General features: G+C 51.9%; 1 protein-coding gene across 1 annotated transcript; it reads left to right on the forward strand.

Moving 5' to 3' along the window:
* The first annotated feature begins 1,219 nt into the window (after positions 1–1,219).
* On the forward strand, positions 1,220–8,061 carry LOC117882389 (mucin-2-like). The gene is made up of 5 exons (XM_034780547.1): positions 1,220–1,820; positions 3,740–4,681; positions 5,611–5,724; positions 6,858–6,943; positions 7,710–8,061. Exons 1-5 carry the CDS (start codon positions 1,220–1,222, stop codon positions 7,782–7,784), a joined length of 1,818 nt encoding a protein of 605 aa, XP_034636438.1. The 3' UTR covers positions 7,785–8,061.
* Positions 8,062–19,646: the final 11,585 nt, after the last annotated feature.

The following is a 19,646-nucleotide window of genomic DNA, read 5'->3' on the forward strand; positions in this document are numbered from 1 at the left end:
TATTGGGGTGAACTTCCAGCAAGCTTAAATCCAAGTTCCTTTTTCCTTATTTTCAAATCCCAACTTACTTCCTGTTTGCCCCTAGTTTATATAGTAATATTTTTAGCTATACCTTAACCAATCATTCTACTAAAATTTACCTAACCAATCCTAACATATTGTAACATAATTAGCTAACCAATTATATTCCACCGCCTTAATTAGTTTATACCCAGCAAAATTAATTATACAGCAGACAGAAACAATCACAGAACCAGACGGAGACCATGCAAATAAACATACAAAACAATACAGAAGTGAGGATTTCACAACTACATCTACACAGACATAAAGAACAGGCGTACTTGTGGCACCTTAGAGACTAACAAATTTATTAGAGCATAAGCTTTCGTGGGCTACAGCCCACTTCTTCGGATGCATATAGAGTGGAACATATCTTGAGGAGATATATATACACACATACAGAGAGCATGAACAGGTGGGAGTTGTCTTACCAACTCTGAGAGGCCAATTAAGTAAGAGAAAAAAAAACTTTTGAAGTGATAATCAAGCTAGCCCAGTACAGACAGTTTGATAAGAAGTGTGAGAATACTTACAAGGGGAGATAGATTCAATGTTTGTAATGGCTCAGCCATTCCCAGTCCTTATTCAATCCTGAGTTGATTGTGTCTAGTTTGCATATCAATTCCAGCTCAGCAGTCTCTCGTTGGAGTCTGTTTTTGAAGTTTTTCTGTTGTAAGATAGCCACCTGCAGGTCTGTCATTGAATGGCCAGACAGGTTAAAGTGTTCTCCCACTGGTTTTTGAGTATTATGATTCCTGATGTCAGATTTGTGTCCATTAATTCTTTTGCGTAGATCATAATACTGTCTGGACCTCCAGCCTGGGCTCCTCGGCCCTTCGCTTGGGACACCCACGAGTCTGAGTCCAAAGTGTTTCCCGCCCGTCCCCGTCTAGTAGCATCCATCACAGTCCTGTTCTCACAGACACCCGCACTCAGAAATCCTCCGACTTCTGCCCAGCTCCGCGGAGCCTCCTGGGGCCTGGAGAGTGACAGAAGCCAAGCGTTATGACCTATGGTGTTGGTGTAAATTTCACCCCCCCACGCACATACACTCACGTCTCCTGTTGTTTTTATTCACTCAGCTTCTCCAGCGACGGAGGTGATCGTAAATACTGCGACCGCCACCCCACCCCCCACAGCTGCCCAAAGTCCGGCGATGCCGGGCACCACCTCTGCAGCGCACGCCCCAGCCGAGCCAACTGGAATCACAGATACAGCCACTACTGCAGAGACAGTCGTGTTTCTAACTCGTCTTGTGACCAACAGCCCAGATGAGACACAGCAAACAGTGGGCACCATTATCGTAGTGGAAACACTCACACCTGGCCATGCCGGAGGTGAGCCCACCCAGGCCTCAGTTTCCCTTCTAGGCATTAGCCCAGCTACGGCCTCTGCAACAGCCGTCAGCACTCCACTAGAAGAGACAGTCGGTGTTTCTGGTCAAGCAGCTCCCACCACAAATGCAGCAAGTTCCACCCCCATGGCAGACATGCCTACAGCTGCCTTCTCGACCCTGGCCCCAGAGGAGACCTGGAGTACGGTGGGCTCCTTCAGTACAGCAGAGCCATCCAGAGGTGTCCCCATGACGACCGAGCTAGCTGACAGTACAGCAGCCACGCATGCCACTGTCACGAGACGCCCAGCAGAGACTGAAACGACGGTGATCAGCATTGTACCAGCAGACGCTGCGACAGCCACCCCTGTCAGCACCACCCCACCCAGTGCCATAGCAACCTCTGCAACACCCACGGAAACAAGTACCGCAGCAGAGACCACCAGGCCTGCCTCTGTGCCAACTACCCCCAGTGCCACCATGACGAGAGCAGTACAAACATTCACCACTGTCTTTTTCTCCTCTATCCCAATTGAGCCCTCAACGGCAGAAACCACCAGCACGGCTGCAGCAAAACAGACACTGGCAACTGCCTCTGACCCCTCTTTCGTAGTCAGAACCGTAACAGAATGGGAGACAATTCTGGTGGAGGTAGCGACAGCATCCGGCAAAACTGAAACTACAGTGAGCATCACAACAGCAGCGGGGAGCACAATGGCACAGCCTGACCCCAGTGTCTGTAAGTACCATGCAAGAGCCAACCCTCTATGCCTGCCTTAGGGTGTTGGCCTGGTGCTGGGTGCTCAGACATCTTAGCTTACCTTACCGCCTCTGTTACACTTGAAGCGGGAGAGCCTTTATATGGAGATGCCCAGGCAAAGATGCCCAGAAGGGCCCCAAGAGTCCAACCCATAAGTCAGGCGTTGTTGGTTCTTAAAACAATAGGTCAGTTCGTGGGTCGGGCAGTGCCGGTCAGTGACCCGGGTGGCTTCTTTCGCCTCGTGGGTGCCCTCTTGTGCTCTAAAAATCTAAGCCTGACTTGAGTTCATGAGACAACCCCATGCACAAAGCTGGGCTCCAGATCCGAGCTTCCACCAGGTTTGGGTGTGTCCAGGTCTGAGTTTCTGGTTGTTAATCACGCTCCCGGGTTCAGTCCCCTGCGTTGCTTGGCACAGGAAGGGACCAGTTTGCAGAGCAGCTGGTAAGAACGTGTGTTGGAGGGGGCGAGGGGCGGTTACTCGGGGTGTTGGAGTTCATGTGAGTTCTGCAGGCCACGCTCTGCTAGAGAACGGCACCCCCGGGGGGACCTGAATTCCTCTGCACCCTGGGAGTTTGGGGCTAGCTGGTCTGACGGGGAATATGGGACACTTTGCTTTACAATGTGGGATTAAACTGCCCTCTGGCGGCTGCACTCACTGACCCTAGCAGCCTGGTGCTGACTGAGAAAGACGTCCCCTTTTGCTCGGGAGGCAGAGGAGAATTCTGCAAATCCTAGGATGGTCCTTCTAGGAATGCAGAGATTCCCAAAGGGGCAGGCTGTGTCCTCCCCTCTTTACCCAGAGGCCAGCCCTGTGTTTCTCTGCAGCCAGCACAATGGGTTTCCCCACCAAAACAGCCTCGGAAGTGAATTGAGTCCCTGTCACCAGGGTCGAAATGACTGAGGACTAGTCCTGGCTGGGAACACAGGTGCTGATCCTAAAAATGCAGCATCGAAAATAGCTCCTCCGAGTACAGTGTCACTCAGCGGCCGCCCGCACGGCTACGACGAGCCAGAGGCGGAAGTCTCCTGGGCAGCACTTTGCCGTTCTTTGCTGGCTGCCCGGTGCCGGTGCCTAGCGCTGGCTCGGTGGCGTGAGGTGCCTGAGGGGGAGGAAGTATCAGGAAGGCGAGTTCGGGGAAGTTAGGAGGTGACAGCAACAAAGCAGACACAACGCTGACGACTTAGCGGTGGCTGTGTGAGCTCCAGAAATGTTCTGGGCTCTCCTGAGAGGGGATCTACCCAGCTACCACCAATGAGCGGGAAGGCTGGGACCTGGCACCCCCCGAATGCCAGAGCGTGGGGAATTTGGGCACCTGAGATAGCCTGGAACCCACCCCAAAGGCGGTGAGGTCGCTGGGCCATGTGGGAAAAGCAGCAGGCCGGGCCGATCGTTGGCCTTCTGGGGAACTTCCCAAGGCTGGGAGGTTTGCAGCCTGTCAGTCTCTCTGCAAACCTTGTGTTCTGCTGGATGAGGGCAATAAAAGGGAGCGTGCGCGGGCTGCCGTGCTCACTGCGGAGGTGATTTCCGTCATTACTGGGAGAGCGAGAACCTTGCGCCGTTGACTGTTTGTATCTCTTTACAGCGGCGGGGAGCACAGGAACAGACCCTGCCACCCCAGCACCCAGTGAGACCCCAGCTGTACCGGCCACCCCGACAGCAGCCACGGCCACTGGAGCAGCCACTGTCACAAGCCAGCACGTTCCAAGCACAGCCGCCGAAGCCACCACCCCCACAGCAGAGGCCAGCCCAGCAGCCCCACCTATAGTGCAATCCACACCAAATGCAACCCTAGCGTTACTGACCACCACCTCGGCAGCAGAGACCCCCAGAGCCACTCCTGACATCACCCCACCCCGTGGAACCACAAAGACAGCGACCCCGACCATAGCAACCCAGACTGTCCCCACGCCAGCTGACACGACACCCATGGCAACTTTGACCAGCGCAGGAGAAACCACCGCAGCAACTCCAACAACCACCGCACCCCTGGAGACTGCTGCAGGAAGAGAGACACTCACAACAGCCTCTGTCGTTGCCACGCCAAACACAACCACAACTCAAGGGGCTGTCCCCACAGCGACAGAAACCAGCCCTTCAGTGCTTGTCACCCTCACCCCGCCGAGGGTGACTACCACGGCTGTTCAGACCACCGCACCAACGTCTGTCACCGCGTACCCAACGGAAACAGCATCAACAGTGGGCTCCAGCACAGAAACCACCCCGGTGGCCAACAGCCCCACCGGTGTGTCGAGTACTGCAACAAGCGAGAGCACAGCCCCAGCTCCTCGCACCACGGCAGCAGAAAGGGGAACTTCAACGGGCACCATGACAGAAACACTCGTCACCAGCACAACAGCTAATACCACAACCGCCATCAGGACCGCTGCAGCAACAGAGGTTCCCCAAACACTCCGTACTACCACCGTTCCAGCTGGAAACACAACGGTTACATTCCCAGGTACAGCTAGCCCCACTGTGGCTGCACCGAGCACTCCAGCAACTCAGAACTTCAGTGCAGCTCCAAGTAAGTGCTACAGCTTCCGCATGTGTAAGGGAGGTGCTGTGCCAAGATTCATGGCCAGCCGTCTGGGAGAGGGATGCAGGGTTGGAGCAAGAGGGCAGCGGTGGGACTGGGCCGGGAGGGCACCGGGATTGAAGTAATTAGTATTTGAATATGGGTTTCATTGGAACATGGCGTGGCTAAGTCTACACAGGTAAGACCCAATAGCGTCAGCACCACATCAGGTACTAATGCAGTCCTGCGCAGTGGGAGACCAGGCATTGCAAATGGGTCACACAAACAGCCGCCTTCGGCCCGAGGTCGGGCCCTGAGTGCCTGGAATGCGGCACTCAGGGTTTGGCAGAAATACCAGCTTCCCCGTGTCCAGGGGCGTCAGCTTTGGCACAAGGCGGGAATCTTTTGTCTCTCTAGATCCCCACCCCTCCTTCTAAATGGAAAAGCACCAGGTCTAAGATGGATTCCACCATTCTTCCTGGGCTGTCTTACATGAACACAGGAAGGTTTGCAAGCAAACCATCATCAGTGGCCCACACTTTGCATAGTTACAATAGGACCTCAGAGTTATACTTTATATTGCTAGTTTCAGATACAAGAATGATACATTTATACAAATTGGATGATCACTCAATAGATTATAAGCTTTGGAATGATACCTTACAAGAGACCTTTTGCATAAAGCATCTTCCAGTTACATCATTTTTACTCTCACAAGCATATTTCCATAAAACATTATGGAGTGCAGCGTCACAGGGAGGGGGAGGTATCAGGTGCCGAGGAAGACATGGAAGGTTTATGCTGGTTCTTTCCTCAGACCTAGGACCTATAGAAGAAGTAAAATGTTTGTTTTTTTGGAGCTGGGCTCCCCCCTTGCAACCAGCACAGTATCTGCACGCCGCTGCAGACAGCACTGACGGAAACTTTCTTTTAAACAGCCACGGAACCCGCTGCTAGGCCTAACTCCACAGCCCGGCCCGGGGTCCCAGATGTCACGACAGAAGAGCAGACAACAGCGGTGCCCAGCTGCCACCCTCCAGCTGCCAACACACGTAAGGGCTGTAACTGCTTGGGGCAAATCCTCATCCGAGTGGCCGGGCTGTGTGCTGGCAACCGAGGGAAAGGGGTCCTCTTGCCAGGCCACGCTATGGCACCTGCTGCATCCCTGGAGCCTCTGCTCTTGAATGGCTCGTGGATCTGGGTAGTTGCAGGCCCACCAGCCCTGCCCCCGGCTGATTCCTCTCCTCCCCAGCTACGGGGGATCTGGCAACGAGGGTTTCAGCCCAGATAAGCCCGACATTCCACAGGTGCCTTTGTGGTTTGTAGTTTTTAATCCCCCTCCCCCGATCAGCTGTGGCATAAATTCAGAGAACTCGTCTCTTGCTTTCTATGCACAAAGGGGGTCTGTTCTCCAGCCGGGGTCTCCGGGGATTCTTGGCGAAGGACCATGGACCAGGGCATGAGCTGAATGTCCAGTTGCCATTCCGGCCTGTCTCTGGGGAGCCGGAAGGGCATTCTGGTACAATCGCTTACGAGGGATTGGTCTAGGAGACCCCGGAGTCCTCACCCACTGCCACAGGCATGACACACAGTGACACACAGAGCCTGTGAATCGAGGGCAGAGCTGGCCCCAAGGGTTGGTTTAGGGATTAGAAATGAGAGGAAGGGTGGTCTTGTGATAAGGCATCGGGCTGGCTTCAATTCCCGGCTTTGCTGCAGACGCCCTGTGTTCCCTTGGGCGAGCGACGCAGGGTCTGTCTACACTGCAGTTAGACACCCGTGGCCGGCCCGGGCCAGCTGACTCGGGCTAATGGGTGGTTCATTGCGGTGGAGACATTCGGGCTCCGGCTGTAGCCCAGGCTCTAGGACCCCATGAGGTGGGAGGGTCCCAGAGCTCGGGCTGCAGCCCAAACCTGTCTACACTGCAGTTAAACAGCCCCTTAGCCTGAGCCCCACGAGACCCAGCTAGCTGGCACAGTGCAGACGTACCCTGAGTCTCTCTGTGCCTCAGTTCCCCATCTGTACAATGCTCTTGTCTATTTAGATTTGGGGCAGGCTCGTTCTCGTCCAATAAGTATGTACAGCACCTAGCGCCATGGGGCTCTGATCTTGCTGGGGGCGTCTAGATGCTACTGGAACGGAAATGATTGGTAACCTAATAATAATTTGCTCTCTCCATTCCTAGCTGGTGCTCGCCTCTTCCTATCGCTGGGACTGACCACTCGCCTGAACATCAGTGAGCCCCAGGTCAGGGGTATGGTTTTGTCTAAGGTGAGCTTGGTGAAATCTGACAGCTCTCCCATAGACTGTCAACACAGACCGCCAAGGGGGTTGCCTTTCAAAGCAACGGTTGAATCGTTGGGGCTGAATAGCCACTAGGACTGTAGAAAGATGCAGACCATGGTCCAGAGGAGAATTAAGGGTTCCTGGGATCCTGGGCCAGAGCAAGTGGGTGGCCCCTCCCCACCCCTTCCACCTGAAGCCCCCCCCCACAGCCCCACCCCTTTCTGCCCCTTCCCCGGGGCCCACCCTTGTTCCACCCAGGGTCCCCCCCACTCTGCCTCTCCCTACCGCAGCCCCGCAACCCCTTTTGCTCCTTTCTCCCCCTGCCCCACTGCAGCCCCGAGACCGTAGAAGCTCTATCCCAGTGGGGAGTGAGAGCTCCTCCAGTCCTGGGGTCGCAGCGGGGCTCCGGGTGCTGAGGCATCCCCACCCCCCGCACTTCCGTGGGGGACCAGGGTCAGGGCACTGGGGCTTCTCCCGCCCACCCAGCACTTCTGCCAGAGAGTGGGGTCGGGTGCAGGGGCTTTCCCTGCCGCCCCGCGGCTTCTGCTGGGGAAGGGGTTAGGGTACGCTGGGTGTGGGGGGGCTTCCCTCGTCCCACGGCTTCTGCCAGGGACAGGATCGAAGGCCGCTGGAGGGGATTTCCCCGCCCCTCCTGCCCGGCGCTGCCGCCGCAGAGCAGGTTGGGACATGGGGGCACTGTTAGCACTATCCTCATGCTATGTGGGTTTCATCCCTGTGCTTTTCCCCACAGCTTGAGCAAGAGCTAAAAATGAAGTTCCCATGCACCGGGTTCACCATCCTCTGGAAAGGAGAGGGAGAAAAGTGAGCAGCGATTCCGCTGGCCCCCAAGGAACCGATGGCTTCGTCTGGGTGCCACGGTGAGCGGGACAAGGGCCACGACACGAAAGGGGACCACGCGGCTGCTGCTACCTGTGCTCATCAACTCCAGAGTGGAAACCCCACCTGGAGGATACAGGTTTAACCCCAGAGAAGAAATCTCTCTTCTGCATGCCGAGACCTCAGGCTTTCTTCTGCCATAACCCTCCTGGACTCAATTTCATAGAATCACAGACTATCAGGGTTGGAAGGGACCTCAGGAGGTATCTAGTCCCACCCCCTGCTCAAAGCAGGACCAATCCCCAGACAGATTTTTGCCCCAGATCCCTAAATGGCCCCCTCAAGGATTAAACTCCCAACCCTGAGTTGAGCAGGCCAACGCTCAAACCACTGAGCTATCCCTCCCCACAAGGCCAGACCCCTTGGGCGATTCCATAGACAGTAAGAATTCAGAAAAGGGGTGAATGCCCTTTAAAGGTCCCAATGAAGATGAAAAATGTCAGGTCTGGAGATTTCCCCTCTTCCTGTATGAAAGGAGCCAATGATTTGAATTGCAAGCGCTTGGGACTGTCTCTTACTAGATATATGTACATCCTAGCACCGTGTCTCAGTCACAGCCACTAGGCCTTGCTGTCAGATAATCAATAATATTGGGCTCTTGTGGGGGAGCAGCGAGTGGGGGCTCTGACTGCCGCTGTAGTACTGTCTGTCCAGGTGCAGGCGGATCCTGCATGCCCAGTATTGAAGGGATTGTTTTTTCCAATTCTGCAGGATCCTTCGCTGGATTTTTCCAGTCCCAGCTGAGCAGTTTGTCCCCCTCCCCGAGGCAAATGAAACTAGTAATTCATTAACTGGTTAATCAGCCAGATAAATCACACTGAAACAATGAGTAGTTAGAGCAATTTTTAAACACTCTCCTCGTTTTAAAAACTCCAGAATTTGGGGAATTTCGAGACCAAATCAAATAATCATTTTGGTTTTTATTTAATCCCTGGCCTAGCACTGGATTCAGACTGGAGATAGGGTGTAACATTTTTTAACCGTGAGAGTAATTAACCACTGGAACGATTTACCCAGGGTCACGGTGGAGTCTCCATCACTGGCCATTTTAAAATCACAATTGGATGTTTCTCTACAATATCTGCTCCCGGAGTTATCTGAGGGACGTTCTGTGGCTTGTGTTACGCAGGAGGTCAGACTAGCTGGGTTTCTCTTCCAACCTCCAAGCCCAGGGAGCAAAGCTGCTGGTTCTGATTCTCTCCCACATCATGCTGCATATAGAAAACACAGAAGACCCCCTTATGTAAACTGAGGCAGAACCTGTGTTCCCAGCCAGGAGCCTGGCTAGTGCCCTCTCAGGGACTAGGACTGCTTGCCTGTGTTGTTTGCACTCTCTTTACCTCCACCATACTTTTAAAGGTAAACAGCTCCAATATGTGGGCTGGCCCTAAGCAGTAGGTTTTCCAGGGCCCTGTGCTAAAGTAACACATAGAATCGTAGGACTGGAAGGGACCTCGAGAGGTCGTCTAGTCCAGTCCCCTGCACTCAGGGCAGGACTAAGTATTATCTAGACCATCCCTGACAGGTGTTTGTCCAACCTGCTCTTAAAAATCTCCAGTGATGGAGATTTCACAACCTCCCTAGGCAATTTATTCCAGTGCTTAACCATCCTGACAGGAAGTTTTTCCTAATGTCCAATCTAAACCTCCCTTGCTGCAATTTAAGCCCATTGCTTCTTGTCCCTCCTTTTCCCCCCTCCTTTTTGTAACAACCCTTTATGTACTTGAAAACTGTCCCTCTCAGTCTTCTCTTCGCCAGACTAAACAAACCCAATTTTTTCAATCTTCCCTCATAGGTCATGTTTTCTAGGCCTTTAATCATTTTCGTTGCTCTTCTCTGGACTTTCTCCAATTTGTCCACATCCTTCCTGAAATATGGTGCCCAGAACTGGACACAATACTCCAGTTGAGGCCTAATCACCGCGGAGTACAGTGGAAGAATTACTTCTCGTGTCTTGCTTACAACACACCAGCTAATACATCCCAGAATGATGTTCGCTTTTTTTGCAACAGTGTTACACTGTTGACTCATATTTACCTTGTGATTAACTACGACCCCAAGATCCCTTTCCGCAGAACTCCTTCCTAGGCAGTCATTTCCCATTTTGTATGTGTGCAACTGATTGTCCCTTCCTAAGGGGAGTACTTTGCATTTTTCCTTATTGAATTTCATCCATTCATTCACGTGGGGCTCTATCCACGTTCCATCCCATTAACACCTTCATCTTCCACTTCTCTCTGCTCACAGCACCCTCCCTGGGTGCAGGGGACCTCAGGCTGTGGAACGAATGGAGGCTGTGGTTGGGTGTCTGTGTTCTCCTTTGGGTGTAGGCCAGCCTAAGAAGAGGATTGCCAATTTGCCTAGAATCATATGCAGCAGAGTAGAAATAAACAAAAAGTTTATTTGTAGGGCTATCGATTAATCGCAGCTAACTCACGCTATTAACTCCAAAAAATTAATCACAGTTTTAATTGCACTGTTAAACAATAGAATACCAATTGAAATTTATTAAATATTTGGGATGTTTTTCTACATTTTCATATATATTGTATTCTGTGTTGCAATTGAAATCGAAGTGCATATTATTTTTGATTACAAATATTTGCACTGTAAAAATGATAAAAGAAATAGTATTTTTCAGTTCACCTCATACAAGTACTGTAACGCACTCGCTTTGTTGTGAAATTGCAACTTACAAATGTAGATTTTTTTTTGTTACATAACTGCATTCAAAAACAAAATAATGTAAAACTTTAGTGTCTACAAGTCCACTCAGTCCTACTTCTTGTTCAGCAAATTAAGACAAACACGTTTGTTTACATTTACAGGAGATAATGCTGCCCGCTTCTTATTTACAATGTTACCAGAAAGTGAGAACAGGTGTTTGCATGGCATTTTTGTAGCCGGCATTGCAAGGTATTTATGTGCCAGATATGTTAAACATTCGTATGCCCCTTTATGCTTCAGCCACCATTCCAGAGGACATGCTTCCATGCTGATGACACTCGCTAAAAAAATAATGCGTTAATTAAATTTGTGACTGAACTCCTTGGGGGAGAATTGTATGTCCCCTGCTCTGTTTTTCCTGCATTTTGCCATATATTTCATGTTATAGCACTCTCAGATGATGACCCAGCACAAGTTGTTCATTTTAAGAACACTTTCACTGCAGATTTCACAAAACGCAAAGAAGGTACCAATGTGAGATTTCTAAAGATAGCTACAGCACTTGACCCAAGGTTTAAGAATCTGAAGTGCCTTCTAAAATCTGAGAGGGACGAGGTGTGGAGCATGCTTTCAGAAGTCTTAAAGAGCTACTCTGATGCGGAAAGTACAGAACCCAAACCACCAAGAAAGAAAATCAAACTTCTGCTGGTGACATCTGATTCATATGATGAAAATGAACATGCGCCAGGCCATGCTGCTTTGGACTGTTATCGAGCAGAACCCATCATCAGCATGGATGCATGTCCCCTGGAATGGTGGTTGAAGCATGAAGGGACATATGAATCTTTAGCGCATCTGGCACATAAATATCTTGTGATGCTGGCTACAACAGTGCCATGCGAACGCCTTTTCTCACTTTCAGGTGACATTGTAAACAAGAAGCAGGCAGCATTATCTCCTGCAAATGTAAACAAACTTGTTTGAGCGATTGGCTGAACAAGAAGTAGGACTGAGTGGACTTCCAGGCTCAAAAATTTTACATTGTTTTATTTTTCAATGCAGTTTTTATTTAAATAAATGGTTTTCTATTATTGTTTAACAGTGCAATTAATCGCGATTAATTTTTTTAAATTGCTGGACAGCCCTAATGATTTGATAGAAGAATAAGAGTCAAAGGCAAACCAGTGAGGAAAAGCAAATGCAGACAAGTCACACAGAAACCAAACATAGATACAAGCTCTGGCTTGACACTTCTATGTCAGCTACATTGTGTTTTCTACTACAAGTTATCCCTTGCCTCTGAATAGTTTCCCCAGCGTGCCCCGGACCTAGAGGCGATCCAGTGTTTCGCGGACAGTGCCCCGCTTACACGCTGGCCCTCGGTTTCTGGATAAACCTGGGTACAATAAACAGACCCAAGCCTGTTTTTATCAATAAACTGATCTCCTAATGCCCATCCAATTCAGATCATTACAAACTTTCATAACAGACGTTACTAGATATATATTTATACACAACAACACTGTATGCAACCAGTTGATTCAATTGCTTATTCTTTTGAGACCCGCTGTTCTCTCCTGGGGGTGTCTGATTGTTATCAGAGGGCTCCTTTGAGCTCTCCTCATTCTCGGCAGCGCGGAGCTGGGCAGTGGAGGATCTGGCCACTGGCATAGGGAACCAGTAGGTTCTCTTAGCAGCCAGCGATTTCTGGAGTTCTCTGCTGTTGAGTCTCTAAGCGATCAGAAAGGTTGCAAACAGGGTCCTGGTGTGGGGCTTATCTTAGGGCTACGTGACCTAATTCTGAAGCTCTGCCTACGCTTGGAACATCTCCAGGAAATTAATCCTCCCACACAATGTCCCACTGGACTGATTTCGATAGCTGCTGAATCCATAACTTTGGACCCCAGGTCATGGCACAAGTCCAAGATCAGTATAATCAAGCCAACCTGCGTCACAAAGGAAGGAAGGGGAAGATTCCAAGGGCTTGCTCTGGTGCTGGACCCAGAAGGTGACCACTCCCTCGGTGTACCAGCGGCCCCTGGGCACTCAGAGATGCTGAGCAGAGAGAGGAGATGGTTCAGTTTTCCAGTGGCCCTTGTGCCCCTAGGCAAGGACCCTCCAAAGGTGGCGGTAAGGGTCCTGCTGCGCTCAGCATTGCCAGGATGTGGAGTGCCTCCATAGCAGCCACGGGATAGGAGCTACTCACCAGTCAGCAAAATGGGCGCATTCCCCACAGCTGCGGCATTGCGTTCCCCTGGCAACCGTGGCCCTGCTCTGACCCTGCCTCCTGTGGCCCTATCACCACAGCATCCGAGTAACCTGCCCTAGTGCCACGAACCGGGGTGTGGACAGTCCGGCCCAGTGGTCGGAGCAGTGGGGATCAGTGCCAGGAAGAGAGCCTAGGTCAGAGCCTGGGTCAGGGAGCAGGAATCGGAGCTGGGACCAGGCAAGGGAGCAGGGTGGGAGCGGGCCTGGGAACAAGGCAGGTACAGGAGCAATCACAGCTGCAGGAATTAGCATTTGAGCAGCCACTGACTAACGCTGCTGCTGGGCATAAGGGCCGGCCTGGTGACGCCGCTCAGCAAATCAGGGTGGCTCCGGGCAGTCAGGATGTGCCGCCGCAGGTCAACTAGCCGGTCCCAGGCTCAGCTGCAAGCCACAGTTCCTGACAGCTGCCCTGGGAAGGGATATACGGACCATGCGGCTAGCTGCAGCTCTGCGTCCTCACATCCCCAGACCTCGCCGCTCGAGAAAAGCACCGTGCTCCCGACCCCGCCAAATCCCCCTGGCAGCAGCTGTCTCTGGCCTTTCGCAGCAGCACCAGCATGCCTGGTTCCATTCACAGGAGTGTGCTGCTCACCGGAGACCTTGCCGGGAGCTCGATGTACAGGCTGCTGCTAGAGCTCAGAGGCCAGCCGGTACCTGCCAGCCCCTCGCACCGGGCTGCAGAGCTGGTTGTTGGGAATGAAGCTGACTGGGGCGAGCAAACCCTGGCTGCCTCCTGGAACACAGGTCTGTTGACCAGAGAGGAGACAGTCTCCAATCCCTGTCACTGGAGCAGGCAGATGTGGGGGATGCTTATTAAGGCCTGGAGGGGACACTGAAACTGGATCACCCCAGGCGTCCTGGGGCAATGCCGGGTCACCAGGCAGCTGGAGGAGTGGAGCTGGCGTGAAACGTCGGGCCAAGGTGCAGCTATGGTAAAGGGTCCAGTAGCAGCTGTCAGAAGTAACCCGCTAACCCTAAAGAACCAGAGCCCCCATTGGGTCCCAGGGACCCGGGCAGAAGGAATCTGCAGCTGGTCCTGGGCACTGGCTGATTCACATCCAGTTCTGCTTCAGGGGATGTGCAAAGAGGCTGTTACCTCCTTTATCTGCCCTCAAACCTTGGCCTGCCGGGCACTCAGCTGGTACGGAGAAGCAATCAGGTGGTGCCAGCTGCCAGCAGCCGGCAGGGCTCACCAGGGTGTGAGTGTTCTGGCCAGGCCCCTTTCCCCTGGCCAGGCCCCCTACGCTGGTAGGTGGGAGAGAGCGACGTAGAGCCGGCCACACTGACCCTCAGTCTGGCATTGCTCTGGTCACAGATCTGCTGCTGCCTTCGCAGACCGCTACTGAGGGGATCCAAACTGCTGCTCCTAGAGCCTGCGTGGAGGCCAGCCACAGCCACTGCCCCCCTCTGGGGGTTCCTAGACACACTCTTTGGGCGCAGACCCTTTGTCTAGCAACCTGTCCTGAGAGCTGGAACCTGCTATCCAGTTGCCTAGCCCGGGTGCCAGGCTGGCTCTTCCGACTCCCCTGTACTTAAACACACCCTCTCCCAGAGCGCCACCAAGAGGTGTGATCCTTCTGGGGTACTACGGCACCCTCTCCGAAGGCAAGAAGGTGGCAGTTGTAAAGCAGATAACACACACACACAGACACAGACACACACACACACACTTTGCACAAATCTGGCACATTATTGCTCTCATTTCATCATATAAAGCACAAAAGGGCATCGATCACTTAGTAAACAACAGACCTCGTGACCACAATGTCCCTCACTAGCTCACCCTTCCCTGGGAAGTCCTTGGGGCCCAGCTGGGCTCAGGAAAGCAGGCCGGTTCACTTGCCTCATGAGTCTGCTACATGCTGGGTTGCTTCTCCCTTATGGAGACTTCTTCCCCAATGCTCCCTCTTCCCGTGCTGCTCTCTGGAGTTTGTACGTTCCCCTCGCCACACCTGGCTTCCTTTGTTCCATCTTTTGGTAGCTTTCCACTGCTCTCCTCTTCCTCTCCCCATCAGAGGGGTAAAGGCTGCTCTACACTATAAAGTTAGGTCAGCTTAAAAATTTCCTGCCCGGTGTGACACAATTAAGCCCACATAACTCCTGGTGTAGACACTGCTGGGTCGAGAGAAGGATTCTGCCATCAACCTAGCTACTGCCGCTCAGAGAGGTGGATTTATTCCGGCACTGTAGTGTCCACACTATGGTGCTGCTGCTGTGGCATTTCTAGTGTAGACGTACTCTAAGATGAAACTGGTTTTCCAAGGCTGCAGCTACTCTTTACCATACTGTTGTGACCAAAGTACTGCAATCAAACATGAAATACCTTCTGATTGTCTGCCTCTCGGGCGGGCAAAACATGGTGGAGACGCATGCATGATACAGCCCACTTTGATAGAAACACTTCATGATGTCCACTAGAACTCATAAGCTGAAACAGATCCTCAAATTTGTCACACTTCTGCCCCAGGGGAAGCTCCAGTTGGCTTGTTACAATTACAATGACTGGGTGGCTAATTTGCACTGCTGTTGTGGTGCAAACCAGCCTTAATGGTGCTGAGAACCTGGCCCACAGCCACCCTGGTCATCAGCAAGGATCAAACTGGGACCTTGGCTACCAACAGCCCAGGCCCCTGTCACTCGAGCTAACGGAGCACTTGTTTGGCTGCGTGAGCAGTGGCTCCATGCTCTGCCCTTCCCCTTGTGCTAACCTTCTGGGGCCAGGTCTAAAATGACACTCCATAGAACATCCAATCTCTTTCCTGGAGTGACAGTTTGTGAGGCTTAGGGACTAGATGTAGGTGAGAGTTTTACTCTCCCTCATCAGCCCTGAGCATCATTGGCCGTGTCACCAGATGGAGTTCTGGCTTATTTTGATGCATCTTTGTTTCACGTGAAGGTAAGCGGTAGGGACTGGGTGGTTCCCCTCGGACTAGTTGCAAATGCAGGCGTGAGCAGAGTGATTGGCTGCAGGCTGGTGTCTGTGTGTATTAGATCCCAAAAGCCAAAAGACCATGAGAGAAGCAGTGCATAAAGTGGGCCAAAGAAATACCTGAATCCTCTCATCCATTTCTCCTTGTAACAGAAACCACCCAGCAAGACCTGAATATTGGTTGGCCCCTTGGACCAACAGGGGCAAAAATCGCCATTTCCGCCCTCTGCCGATGGACCCCACATGTTTGCTATCTGCAGCAGTGTGGAGAAGCTCGCAGGCTTTGCCAGCAGAGGAGGTTGTAAGCTTCTTGGGTGACAGCTGGGCTGCAACATTTAGGAGCTTTGGAATTAGTTGGCTTTTAGAGAAGGGAAGGTATTAACTCTTCAAAGGTAAGATTTTCCCCTCTGTGAAGAGAAGAAGCACAAGTCCTAGACACCACCAGAGCCTCTCTTAACTGCCCCCCAAACAGGGCTTAAGTGGTGATCTAGGCCTTGTACTGGCCCTTTGCAAAGAGGTGACTTATACCCTATAGAGTGTACATGTAATTCCCTACTTGTATCCATAGGCTTTAAAATCTCCTCAACTGATTTTCTTCAAGATTGTCTTGTTTTTTAAACCTGAGTGAGATCTGCAAAACAATGAGATAGAATCATAGAATATCAGGGTTGGAAGGGACCTCAGCACTGGAGGTCATCTAGTCCAACTCCCTGCTCAAAGCAGGACCAACCCCAACTAAATCATCCCAGCCAGGGCTTTGTCAAGCCTGACCTTAAAAACCTCTAAGGAAGGAGATTCCACCACCTCCCTAGGTAGCCCATTCCAGTGCTTCACCACGCTCCTAGTGAAAAAGTTTTTTCTAATATCCAACCTTGACCTCCCCCACTGCAACTTGAGACCATTGCTCCTTGTTCTGTCATCTGGTACCACTGAGAATAGTCTAGATCCATCCTCTTTGGAACCCCCTTTCAGGTAGTTGAAAGCAGCTATCAAATCCCCCCTCATTCTTCTCTTCTGCAGACTAAACAATCCCAGTTCCCTCAGTCTCTCCTCATAAGTCATGTGCTCCAGCCCCCTAATCATTTTTGTTGCCCTCTGCTGGACTCTTTCCAATTTTTCCACATCCTTCTTGTAGTGTGGGGCCCAAAAGTGGACACAGTACTCCAGATGAGGCCTCACCAATGTCGAATAGAGGGGAATGATCAAGTCCCTTGATCTGCTGGCAATGCCCCTACTTATACAGCCCAAAATGCCGTTAGCCTTCTTGGCAACAAGGGCACACTGTTGATCTGTAAAACAAGACAAGTTTGAAGTGTCTTGCTTCTGTTCTTTGAGTTAGCTGAGTGCAAACTTTCTGGTTGGCACAAAATAGGAAAAGTGCAGTTTCTCTCCTCCCACATGCACTCACGTAACTCAGAAGTGAGCTGGTTGGAACAATTTTCCTCACACTTAAAAAATAAAAATAATAATCAGCATTGGGACGATGCCAAGATTGGAAAATTCCAGTCTCAAAGGAACACGAAAAATGTATGCGCTACTAAAAAGAATGGAAGCTGGAATTGGATCTTACTGGTACCAGATCTTTTTCCACCCCTCACTAACCTTTCATGATTCCAGACTGATATCAGCCTGATTGTGACATTTGTCTCTATGTCCATTCATAAGCCATTTCCCCATTATCAGCCATGTCAGATTTCATATGCTGGTAACATGTGGCCCTTTCCTAACTTTGCAAATGGGTTTGAATTGCTCTTGGCGTTTGTTCCAAGTGAGCAGAGAGCCCTTAATGATTTGCAATCTGTGACCCCATCAGCAGTGCTAATGGACCGGCATTGGTGGAACTAGTGTGTTTATACGACCAGCTCTCATCAGCCGTGACGTGACTTCACTTGGCATTTCCCTTCCAAGCGCTGCAGGTTTCAGGGCAGCTGGCCAGCAGGTTCGGGTGACTACTTAACCTAAGGCCCTGCTCCCTGGCAGGGTCTCCTGGGACACAATGTACTAATTGTTTGTTGGTTACAACACTAGCAAGAACACCTAGCAGCAATCGCTTTGGGCTCTTGGAGGTATTTATGGCTAGGAAACGCATTTAATCTGTTACGACAGTAAATACTACCTTGATACTCTGCATTTACACGCCTTTCTTCCAAGGATCTCAAAGCACCTTACAAATGGGGGCTAAGTAGCATTACTCTGTTGTTTGATGGGGGAAACTGAGGCACAGAGCAGTTATGTGATATAACAGAGAGTCAGTGCCACTACTGGGGAATCAAATTCAGGTCTGTCTGCCAGTTGCTGCTCTAACCCCTAGACAACACTGCTCCCACAGTGATTTGCTGATGCCCTTCTCTGTCCCAGACTTCCTTTCTAGCCATCTCTTCTCCTCCTGCCTCTCCCAACAAGCCCCAGGAAACCTCTACTTATCTTAGATGTCTTCTCAGGTGGCAGTGACAATGTTGACCTGCTCCCGACTTCTCCTGTATCCTCTAGGCGCTGGGTTGCACCTCCTTGGGTGTTGGGTGAGTTCACCAGTGTTGCAAGCTGCTGTGAAGTCTGAATGGGTTTTTGAGGCAAACGTTGCATGCGGTCGTGGTGCTTTGCTGGGCGTGTTTGTCATGCCCCCATCCATCAGACCCTGGTTCACGGCGCTAGTGCTCCATCATGTAGGGGCTGAGTGGTGGTACCTGGTGATGACAGGCATGGCACCCATGTTTTATTTTTGCACTGGTATCTGGTAATTTCATCTCCTCACAGGGTTTGCTGTGTGGCGTCCCCTATACCCTTGGTTTCCTGCCTCATGCTTTCTTCCATCACCTATGGTCATTCCCTGGGGGCGCTGCTGTGACTTGGTCTCTACATGACAAGTGGACGTGTGAGCTGCTGGCTGGCTGCGGGACCAGCACATTCTCAGGCATGGCAGTTGTTAGGTGTGAATGCAGAGCGTGAGGAGCGGTGTAATGTAGTGGGTACGGAAATGGATTGAGAGCCAGAAGAGCTGGATTGGCTTCATGCCTCAACACTGACACCGTCAGGGACATTTGGTGCCGCCGCTTTGTGAGTGTTGGGTTCAAATCCCACTGCAGCCACCATGTTTCATTAGCAATAAGTGACGCAGCGAGCAGGCAGAGTTATAGGAAAAGGATCTTCACTGAGCCGATGTGGAGGCCAGTGTCACGGGCCGAGAGGCCTGCGTCTATCCGGTAGCAGCCTGGTTCAGCTTGCACCCCCTGCACCCCAAGTGCTGCACCAGAGTTGGGCCCGCCTGGAGCCTGACCCGCTTGCTCCTGTTCCTCTCGTCATGCTAAAGTCACAGGGAAAATACCTTCTCCAGAAGGGCCCCAGCGATTCCTCCCTGGTGGAGGGAGTGAACAGCCCCAAAGGCAGGTGCCCCCCACATTTGAACGCTGGGCGCTGTAGCACAACGTTATGGTAGGAAGGAGCCAGAAACCCCTCCCCCCAGCTGCATGTGATGCATAGCACGGTCTAGAGCAGACTCTGTCCAGAGCCCACCAGCCTCAGCTACACCTTGTGTGTAAGGAGTGGGACCTGCTGTGGGTTAGTTGTCCCTGGCCAGCATAGACCTCGGCCCGGATTCACAAGGGTATTTAGGCACCTAACTCCCATTGAAACCAATGGGCGTTAGGCTCCTAACTAGCTTTGCCTCTGGCCCTCCTATTGATTAGGGTCTTGTTAGACACCCCTCCCCTGCCAGAGGGGCAGCCCCTCGTGGCGGGAGGCTGGAGACGCAGGGCTTTCATACCTGTCTCTGACGCAGAAAAGGGGGTGAGCAGGCTGGGGGCAGGTTGAATTTCACCCAGCCCCCCCCGGGGGGTGTCTCCGCCCTTACACCCCCTTCCCAGTGTTCAGGTCCCCTAAAGCGCCACCCAGGGCACCACGCCCCCGCTGGGCGTGTTCTCCTGCGGTGTC

This window comes from Trachemys scripta, chromosome 9 (assembly GCF_013100865.1).
Source record: "Trachemys scripta elegans isolate TJP31775 chromosome 9, CAS_Tse_1.0, whole genome shotgun sequence".
NCBI classification, from domain to species: Eukaryota; Metazoa; Chordata; order Testudines; family Emydidae; genus Trachemys; species Trachemys scripta.